General features: G+C 48.4%; 1 protein-coding gene across 1 annotated transcript; it reads left to right on the plus strand.

The window, feature by feature from the left end:
- Positions 1-995: 995 nt before the first annotated feature.
- C13H8orf33 (chromosome 13 C8orf33 homolog) lies at positions 996-9,219 on the plus strand. Its single transcript, XM_076350735.1, has 7 exons — positions 996-1,194; positions 2,029-2,119; positions 5,062-5,199; positions 5,387-6,114; positions 7,646-7,736; positions 7,850-7,996; positions 8,130-9,219. Exons 1-7 carry the CDS (start codon positions 1,186-1,188, stop codon positions 8,324-8,326), a joined length of 1,401 nt encoding a protein of 466 aa, XP_076206850.1. The 5' UTR covers positions 996-1,185; the 3' UTR covers positions 8,327-9,219.
- The last annotated feature ends 730 nt before the right edge of the window (positions 9,220-9,949 follow it).

Genomic DNA, 9,949 nt, shown 5'->3' on the forward strand with positions numbered 1-9,949 from the left:
AATACTGTGCTGAGAAATGTGACGTGGTACAGCATTACAAGTCTCAGCAGGGGCACTTTTGACTGCTGTTGAAAAAAATCCAAGGGAAAAAAATGCGTGTGAAACAAGGTGTCTAACTTTTTTTATTTACAAAATTAAATAATCAAGAGGAAATCTAAAATAGAAATGGAATCAGACCATACCTGTATACGTGTATTACCCTTTTTTTGTCTGCGGAAAACACGCTGTACCCTACCCATGGTGTTGTATGGTGGCGTGGTGTGTATCAGGCTGGGATCCGAGCCGCCGGTGGCACCGTGGCCCTCGGGCCTCCGCGTCTCGATGGGGACAACGCTGATGTGGGCGCTCCCGAAGGTGCCGTGGGATTTGGTCCTGCCGAGGGAGGCCGCAGCCGGACAGCCAGCGTGCTGGCGGTGGAAACGTGGCCCAGCAGCTCCCTGTGGGGCTCGGGGAGAGGCGAGCTTGTGGGGGGACAAATGCACCGCGAAGGTGGGAGCTCGGCTCCTCTGATCCGCCTCCCGCCGAGGCGTCCTCAACCTCGGCTCGCCCAGCTTCGAAGGAAGGCTTTGTGCCTCGGCACCCCGGGCCTTCACCCGGCCCTCCCTGCGCAGGCCCCGGCGAGGGCAGGCTCTGGAGGGCCGGGCGGGCCGCCGCCGGAGGACGGTGCTGGTGCCGGTGGCCTCGCCGGGTCTTCCCCCGCGGTTGCCCCGGGCCGAGCGGAGGGGCCGCCCCGGTGGCGGTGGTGGCCCATGGCGGTCTGTGACGAGCCCCTGGCCCCCGGCCGCCAGCGGGGCCTTTCCCCGTCCCTCGCCGGCGGCTCCGTGCTGGGTGCCGGGGCCCCGAGGGGCGAGGCGGGCCCGGGCTGGCCGCGCTTTCCCCCCGGCGCGGCGGGCGGAACGGAGGCGCGGGACCCGGGGAGCGGCCGGAGGGGCGGCGGGCGGACCGCTGCGGGGGGAGGCCTTTGGGCGGTGCACGGCGGCCGGGCCCTTCCCGCCTTCATCACCCGGGCCCCGGCGGTTGTCCCGGGCCCGGCCCCGGCGGCCGAGGGGCGGCGCGCAGACCCCGGGCCTCAGTCGCTGGTGCCGTCGCCGGAGCTCGGGAGCTCACACGCTGTTCCGAGACCGGAGGTGGGCGGCGGCGGAGGGGCCCGGTTTCCTGCCCGTGGCGGCGCGGAGACTGCCCAGCATGGAGCGGGTAAGAGCTTTGCTCGGCCCCTCTCTGCCCCTTGCTTCTGTCCTGAGGCACCCTCTTCTCCACCGGCCCTTTGCCGAGGCACCTTTGTCCAGGCCCAGGCTCTTCTCCAGCCCGCAGCAGTGCCCCCGGCTCCCGGGAGGTTTTCTTTAAAGGGCTTCCCTGGCCCTTGTGCCTGCCTTTCCCAATTCCTGGTCACCTCGTTACTCTGCTAAGGCAAGATTTTTTTCATTTCCTAACGCGTTGTAACGACTTTCTTGTCCACAGGCAGGCTTCTAAGCCTTGCTTTGCAACTGCTTAGCAGGAGGCATGCAGGGTAAAAATACAGCAAAGGACTTGTGTTTAAAGAGAAATTCTGTGTGTTGCCAGAGCTGTGCTGGAGAGAAGTTTCCTGCTGTGGAGACGTATTACGCTATAGAATAAGCTTCAGGAAAAATGAGAAATCTTCCATTTGGGGCCTTTAAAAAGGAAGAAGGAGAAAAAAGGAAGAAAACAATCTGTGGGAAGTCTTGGCTTGCCAGGAGTGGGTGGCTTACAGCTAGTAAGAGTTTATTGTCTCTAATTTTTGTAATGAAGAGGGCTCATTTGGTGCCCTCCCAATAGGGAGTATTGCAGGGCTTGTGTCTCACCCTGTGCTGTGTTGGTTTATGGTATAAATTGAGCTGTTACACCACACACCTCAAGTGTAAAGCCAGAAAAGGGGTTTATGACCTGCTAGTCTGATCTCCCACATAAGAGGGGAGAAGACTTCAGAAAACTCAGTTTTGGAATCAATTTTGCAGGTGAGAGATTTGTGCTTCTTTTAAACATTGTGCCTTCCCCCATCCCATGTCCAAGGCTCCCCAAGGCACGTTCCAAGATGAGCTGGAGTGGTGCATTTCGCAGCTGGAAGCAAATCTCCTTCGCCTCAGCCCAACCCCAAAACAAGGTATGTTGCTTCTCTCGCAGTCTGCAGCCATATTCCAACCTCAGTTCTGATTTAGCAGACCTGGACATTTTTCTGTTTCTTCTCTCCTATCTGTTTCCTATTCTTGTGTTATGTGGGATTTGTTCTAAATACAAAACAAGATAAAGCATTGAACTTTAAGAACTGTCTGTCTGGAAGCAGCTTTATCTTTCATTCCTGTGACATTCATTCTCTGTTTTCTGTACTTGTTCTCATGTTCTCATTTCCTCATCTAACAGCTTGTTGTTTGGTTCTGCTACAGCTCACTTTTGTTTTCCAATCTCAAGGAAATACTGTGTTAGTGCATCTGGCCCTTAAACGCCAGTAGGTTTATTTTTGTGAAGCTTGTTCCTCATCGTTATTGTTCCAAGGAGAAACTACATGAAAGATAAAATCCTATAAAGTATTTTTCAGAAGATCACACTTTGATCTAGTCAGTCCAACTTGTAAATATATGAAGACATGTGTCCTGCTCCTCCTGATGGCTAGTACTTAACATTTAGAGGAGGGGTGTGGCTGCCCTTTGTAAGATGCCTGGATGAGTGGTTGCTGGTGCACCTGAGGAGGTAGCAGTGATTACTACTTGCCCACACACCATGCTTGAGCATCAGACCATTTTGTTACACCCGGTATCTAGTGTCCAGCAGCAGCGGGGGAAGGCTGCTCCTGGAGGGGATGCAGGAGCTGAGCACAGTGACAAGGCAAGCACTGGCAAGACTTGGCCAGAAAAGGGCCCATTTGCACAGTATCTGACCCAGGAGAGCAAAGCAGTACTGCTGATGGTAACCAGGCTCTGCCTGGAGTCCAGATTGCCAGAGGAGTCTGCAGTGATGAGGCAGATCAAAGCTCTAGCCAGGAATTCAAGTCCATGGATCAGGGTCAAGGTCTGGATCAATGAGATAGAATCATAGAATCATTAAGGTTGGAAAAGACCTCTAAGATCATCGAGTCCAACCGTCGACCCAACACCACCATGTCCACTAAACCATGTCCCTAAGCGCCTCATCTACACATCTTTTAAATACTTCCAGGGATGGGGACTCAACCACTTCCCTGGGCAGCCTGTTCCAATGTTTAACTGCTCTTTCAGTAAAGAAATTTTTCCTCATGTCCAATCTAAACCTCCCCTGGCACAACTTGAGGCCATTTCCTCTCGTCCTGTCGCTTGTTACTTGGGAGAAGAGACCGACCCCACCTCGCTACAACCTCCTTTCAGGGAGTTGTAGAGAGCGATGAGGTCTCCCCTCAGCCTCCTTTTCTCCAGGCTAAACAACCCCAGTTCCCTCAGCCGCTCCTCATCAGACTTGTTCTCCAGACCCCTCACCAGCCTCGTTGCCCTTCTCTGGACACGCTCCAGCACCTCGACGTCCTTCTTGTAGTGAGGGGCCCAAAACTGAACACAGTATTCGAGGTGCGGCCTCACCAGTGCCGAGTACAGGGGCACGATCACTTCCCTACTCCTGCTGGCCACACTCTTTCTGATACAGGCCAGGATGCCATTGGCCTTCTTGGCCGCCTGGGCACACTGCCGGCTCATGTTCAGCCGGCTGTCGACCAACACCCCCAGGTCCTTTTCTGCCGGGCAGCTTTCCAGCCACTCTTCCCCAAGCCTGTAGCGCTGCATGGGGCTGTTGTGGCCGAAGAGCAGGACCCGGCACTTGGCCTTGTTGAACCTCATACAGTTGGCCTCAGCCCATCGATCCAGCCTGTCCAGGTCCCTCTGCAGAGCCTTCCTACCCTCGAGCAGATCAACACTCCTGCCCAACTTGGTGTCATCTGCAAACTGACTGAGGGTGCACTCGATCCCCTCATCCAGATCATTGATAAAGATATTGAACAAGACCAGCCCCAAAACTGAGCCCTGGGGAACACCGCTCGTGACCGGCCACCAACTGGATTTAACTCCATTCACCACAACTCTCTGGGCCCGGCCGCAGCAGTGCTACACATGAGATCCTCAGCTAAAATAACTCCCAAGTGAGGGAGGGGAGAGGTTCCTCTGAAGCTTTTTCTAGCTCTTTCTTTGTAACAGGTCTTATTAGTGAGTAGGCCTTGAATGCAGCCAGCTAAACTCCTTGAAGCAGGGGGGAATGTGTGCTCAAGACCCTGACACCCAGGTACTATGAAGATACATCCCACTTTTTTTGGGTGGCTACTGCCCCACTGTGGCATTTCTGCCTTGCACTTGCGTGCCGTTACTCTATTCCTAGCATGGGACTCTCAGTGTTGGATCTGCAAGATACACATTTGGAGAATCCCAGAGAGATGCACTGCAGCCAAGAGAGATGAGTGTGTGCCCATTCCAAAATACTAGTCTAGTACATCAAGCTTTTCTGTGTCTTGAAATGTGTGAGACAAACACTGGAAGACTATGCATATCTGGAGTTCCCAAACAGGTCTCTGGCGACTGCTGTCACAGAACAACTACTGTGATTTTTAGAGAATTTACTCTGACACAAAGAATTGGGGTTACTGTTGTGGTCAGGCCAGTTTGTATGAGAGTCAAGCAAGAGTCCTGCTTTTCAAAGTATGCTCACTACTCAGATTTTTTTCCAGTTTTCCAGAGAAGAGACACCGAGCTAGGCTCTTGGATTTGTCTCTTGCTTTGGGGAAAGGGTCGTTAAGCCTTGTATAGCTTCTGTGCCATTAGTAGTGCACTTACTGCAGTGTAAGATTCTTAACATATATAATAAGTAGTTAAGATGTTTTGTTTTTTTTTTTTTTCCTTTAAGAACATTTCACAGTATTTCAGCTTCTAGAAGCTCTTGGAGTTTCCTTTCAAAATGCCAGTCATGGATTGTGGTATGGTGGTATGAACACAGAACACGTTCAGAGGAGACCCAGTCATCAGCATCCCACAATATAGTTTGTAAGGCCCACCATAACCTGTTTCTTGTCTCTCTTGGACTTTTTCTTGAGTGCAGCAGAGGAGGCACAGCACATTCTCAAGGTCCTGCGCTCCCGTGAGACTCCTTTTGTGAAGAAGCAACAAGTGATGAACCGTGTGTTTGGGGATTATCGTCTCAAGATGGCTGAGGATCAGAAGAGCATGGAGAAAGCAGGTGAGCTTGAACTGTCCCTTCAGGGGATGGTGATATTTGGTTCTTTTCTGTAGATTTCTTACGTTGTAGCTTTTGATTGGATCACCTCTCTGCAGCAGTGCCTTACAGAGGGAGTTGCAGTAGCAGTGGCATCCCCGTAGTAGGAAACTGGCATATTGATAGAAACATTATTCTTTATCTTTTCTAGATGTGAAACCTGGTGATGTGGAAGTACAGCAAAGCAATGGGCAGGCTTCAGATGGTGTGGTATATGGGAAACAATCTGACCAAATCTCTGAGGCAAAGCCAGAGTGGTTCATGTCATCTGACAACAGCTTCCGATTTGATTTTACACTTTTTGAGATCAACCCAGAAGCAACTGGCACATCTTTGGAAGCAGTCCCTGGTGTCAGTGGTGCTGAGCAGATACAAACCAATGTAAGAGCCACCGAGCAGGAGAACTGGAATGGAGCCTTGAGTTTTGCTGCCTCTGGACAAGAACCCAGGTTTGCTTTCAACTTTGCCATCCCAGATGAAGACTGTCCTCTGGTTCCATTAGTTCCAACAAGCCAACATATAGAGGGTACAGCAGATCACGAAGTGCTGGGTAATTCACTGCCTACTGAATCAGCAGGTATGCCACGGATTTCGGCATTGCAGAAGCCTGAGTTGACTCAAACTACAGGTAGTGCACCCAAAGAGGATAGAAGCCATGTCACGTTAAAGATCCCCCAACCAGAGACTGCTCCCGGAGATGAGGCAGTGACAGAGAAATCAACAGCAGATGGAACTGCCCAGAAGAAGAAAAAGAAGAAGAAACAAAAAACATCTGTCAGTAAAAAGGAGATAGAAGAAACTGAGATCGACAGGAAGGCAAAGGCAGAAGCTAACAGATGTCAAAATAAAGATAACTCCCACCAGGATGAGACCTCTCAGGTATTTAAATATTGATGGGATGCCATAATTTGTAAACCCTTGAGCAAAAGAGAAACTTTATCTCTTAGCATAGTTTAACAGTTAGTATACTGGCTTGAGATGAAAGCTGAAAGACAAAGATTGCTGCTTATTTCTTACAGCAGCTGTTTTCTTTTCCTGCTAGAGAGCTGAGGAACCTAACTAGTGGAAAGGAAGTTAATGGTCCTTTGTTGTCTGCTTCAGACTTGTGCTGAAACATTTCATGTTTAGACTTGTGATGGCTAATCCTGGGAAGCTGGGTGCCAAGTTTTCTTAAAAAAAAATAAAAAATGGAGGTAACTGTCCTCACTCAGTGCCAAGCAGGTATCTGTGCGTGCTGAATCAGGCACTGTACCCCTGACTTGCATGTTACGGGGTAGGATGAATTGCTCACATAATGCGAAGGGCAAAGCTGAGGTGCAGAGCTGCTAGGTGGTGTTGCTAAGGCTGTGGCAGGGTCTGGTGCAAAGCCTAAGGGTGCTTCTGAAAAGGTTCCCACTGTAAGGCGTGGCCCAGAAATCGACTGAAGTTGCGAGTTATGTGTAGACACACCATTAAGGCACACCCTGAGGTTTTCTGATGTTCTGCTAAGGTCCAGGTCTTCATTTTATTTTTCTTTTCAGCACTTGTGTAGCTATTATTAACAAACAATGCCAGCTGAGCAATATTGAAATACAAAATTACAAAAAACTTGCTTTTGTTAATATTCTACACTGAAGTCGCACTGAGTGTTCACCTGCCTCTTGAAGCATTACATCCAAAGTGCTGCTTCACCAACAACCTTATCAATAAAAACGCTGCTGTGTACCAGAAAGGTAGAAAGATTTGAAGGTGATGTAAAGCCCTTCCAGTCCATTGGAAGGAGGCTGTTGTAAGGAAAAGAAGGAGACAGCATGAGGGCTTTGTGTTTGCATGTACATAACAGTTAAGAACTGCTTCAGCCCCAGAATGCCGCCCTGTTTCTCTCCCTTCCACTGCTCAGTTAGCCAGCTGGTTTTGCTCAATGGGACTTGGCTTCTTCCATCTTCATGGGCTTCAGCTCCCTTCTCCTCATGCATTTCTGCTTGAGCAAGCATGCAGGAGCTGAGACACCAAGACTTGGCTTCTGATTTTGTCCATTGTTTGCTTTTTGATTTTGGGCAGGGTTTGGGGGTAGGGGTTTTTTTTGTTGTTAATGCTTATTCCTCCCATCTGTAACTTGATTTGACAGCTTCTTTCAGAGGAAAGGCCCTGGACAGCTTTCCAGAAAATGACATCATCTGAATGGCAGCCAAATATTAAATCCATCACATAGAGGCAGTGAGTTGCAACTAAACGTTTGTCCAGTGCTTTAAGTTTATCCAATGAAAAGCACTATAGGGAAAATGTCATGAAGTCTATAAAGTGATCACCAGAACATGAAATTTGGAATAGTCCTGACTTTATGCAGATACCATTTTTCCTGTGTAGCAACTGCTGCTGTAATTTTTGGATGACTTATTTCCTCATGCTCACTCTGCTCCATGTTGCACAGCAGTCAGATGACCAGCTGTGGAAAGAGGTGGACTGGTGTGTGGAACAGCTGGAACTTGGCCTGAAGACACAGAAATCCACTCCAAAGCAGGGTAAGCATTCAAGTAAACGAGAGATCTCCCCTGCGGGGAGGGTTGGCAGGCGTGTGGGGGCAGAGCCAGTGGGAAGTCAAACTGTGCGTTGTTTCTCCTTTGCACTGCTTCAGTCGAGGAGGCTCTCCGTGCGATCAAGACACTGCGCAATGACAAGGCTCCACTGGTGAAGAAGCGTCAGCTCATGAGAGCCATGTTTGGTGACTATAGGAAGAAAATGGAGGAGGAGCGGTGCAAAGAGCTGAAGCTCATGGAAACAGGTAGGAGAACTTTGCATGCTGGGGGAAGTGAAGAGGAAAGGGCTTTGCTCCTGCCCTCTGTATTGCTTTGCAGAGTGGGACCTCGCTATATGAGATGACTAAACATCTCTTACTCTTTTCTCCCCTCTTTAAGCTGTGAAATCTGCCAGGGTCGTGGAAGTGAAGGGAAACATCCGCAACAAGAACTGCCAGTTCATCCGGAAGTGCTCAGGAGCTTGCAGGAAAAGCCAAGGTCCAGCAGGATCCCCTTCAGAGTCACCCAGGACACTTAACACAGGCTCATTCAAGTTCACAACTTCCCAAGAAGAGTTTCGCTTTAATTTCTTGTAGGAAAGTCTTTTAGACTAAAATTGCGGCTGAAAACTGTGCCAATTCTTCTATAAACTTAAGAACAGTGGAAAGATGCTGTGCAGCAGAAAATGTTACGCAAGAATCTGTGTGTATTTCCTAAAGAAAGGTTTGAAACAGATCTGCCTACTACGCATACGACCCCAGGACTCAGTCTACATAGTCTGTCCTCGCACTGTAGAAAGGCACCTTTGTGAAAGATCAGCACAGAGTCTGGAAGGATCTGTTTTTCTTCCTATAGAATTGACATTAACTTAAGAATCTGTCTTTTATACTGGGAGATTTTCCCATTCTCCTATTGCTTTTAAGTAGAGCAGACCTTTTATAGCAGATGAGGCAGCGATGCATACAGAAGGGAATGGTTTGTAATGAAGATCCAGCTTCTGTGAAGATCCAGCAGTGTAAGCATACTGGATAGTTGAATGCTTCCACTCCATGTGAGTCTGTGTGAATGCAACTTCTGGTATCCAGAAAGCACTGACCAGTGTGTGTAATCACTGCCATCTAGAGAGTATGAGTTCAGGATCTTGGAGGAAAATAAGTGAGAATCATCTTTACTCATTCATCTCTAATTGACAGGTATAGACTTAGAAGAGAACTGCAAATGGTGATTTAATCTAGCCTAGGGATGTGAGGACAGTTGTTTCCAGACAGGGAAGGACTTTTGTTGCTGAAGCCAGGTTCTGGCCTGCTAGGAAGGATGCACAATCAGTTCTTAAAAAAAGAAGTTTGCTTTATAAGTAGCCCAGTTACAACCACTCAGAGGATAAATCAGCTGCATGCCAAACCTTGGGTGGCGGTAAAATGAACTGTGAGAGCCCAAAGATTCTCTTGCATTTGATTTGTATTAAATTTTTGCTTTCTGAACAGTTGAATGTGTCTCCAGTGTTTTGATACTGCTTCAGCCACTGTACCCACTTCCTATGTTCATGCAGAAAATCTTCCCCACTCAGCCTAAAAAAGCTGAAGGAACAGAAGTCCTTTAAAAGGAAACATGGTAGCAGGTGTCCCTAGGGTGCAGTGCTTTCCTTCCTTTTTATAGTCCAATCAGTCATCCTGTATGAGAAGCGAGAAATGGGAGTGTAGGCAGATTCCAGGATATACTGAGAGCAGCTGAGAGATGGTGGAAAACATTTGCTGGGAAAGACTTCAAAAAACCTGATGTTGGCTACAAAAAAACCTTATTTTATTACTGAGCTCTGATGCGGTCAGTTGCATCTATGAGAATTTTTTTTTTTGTTTAAATATTTTAAAGAATGCCTGTCTAGGCATAAGGAGAAACCAGACCTGGGTAACATATCTCATGAGGAGAAATATGCAGAGAAGACTTTAAGTCTTCTGGAAACCAATAGGTTAAAACTGGAATCAGTAGGTTAGCAGATTATTATTTTACTTGCCGAGGAGCACTGATGTTACTTTGACTGTATGGAACAACACTATATGGTATTTTTTGGATTTCCAGGATTTTATATTAAACATACAAAAGCCGTGTCTTGTTAAACTTACAGTGTTTTCATGACATTTACCAAGATTAAAGAGCATCTTGTACATGACCTTGAAACTACAGCTGTTCTCTTTCCTAGCTGTTTATGCAGTGTGTGTCTG

The sequence above is a fragment of the Aptenodytes patagonicus genome, chromosome 13 (assembly GCF_965638725.1).
Source record: "Aptenodytes patagonicus chromosome 13, bAptPat1.pri.cur, whole genome shotgun sequence".
NCBI classification, from domain to species: Eukaryota; Metazoa; Chordata; class Aves; order Sphenisciformes; family Spheniscidae; genus Aptenodytes; species Aptenodytes patagonicus.

What these genes read in the sequence shown, in the direction of transcription:
- C13H8orf33 (XM_076350735.1), top strand. An exon ending in GAAGAGCATGGAGAAAGCAG is followed by an intron (nt 5,200 to 5,386) that starts GTGAGCTTGAAC and finishes TATCTTTTCTAG; the next exon opens with ATGTGAAACCTGGTGATGTG. An exon ending in GAAATCCACTCCAAAGCAGG is followed by an intron (nt 7,737 to 7,849) that starts GTAAGCATTCAA and finishes GCACTGCTTCAG; the next exon opens with TCGAGGAGGCTCTCCGTGCG.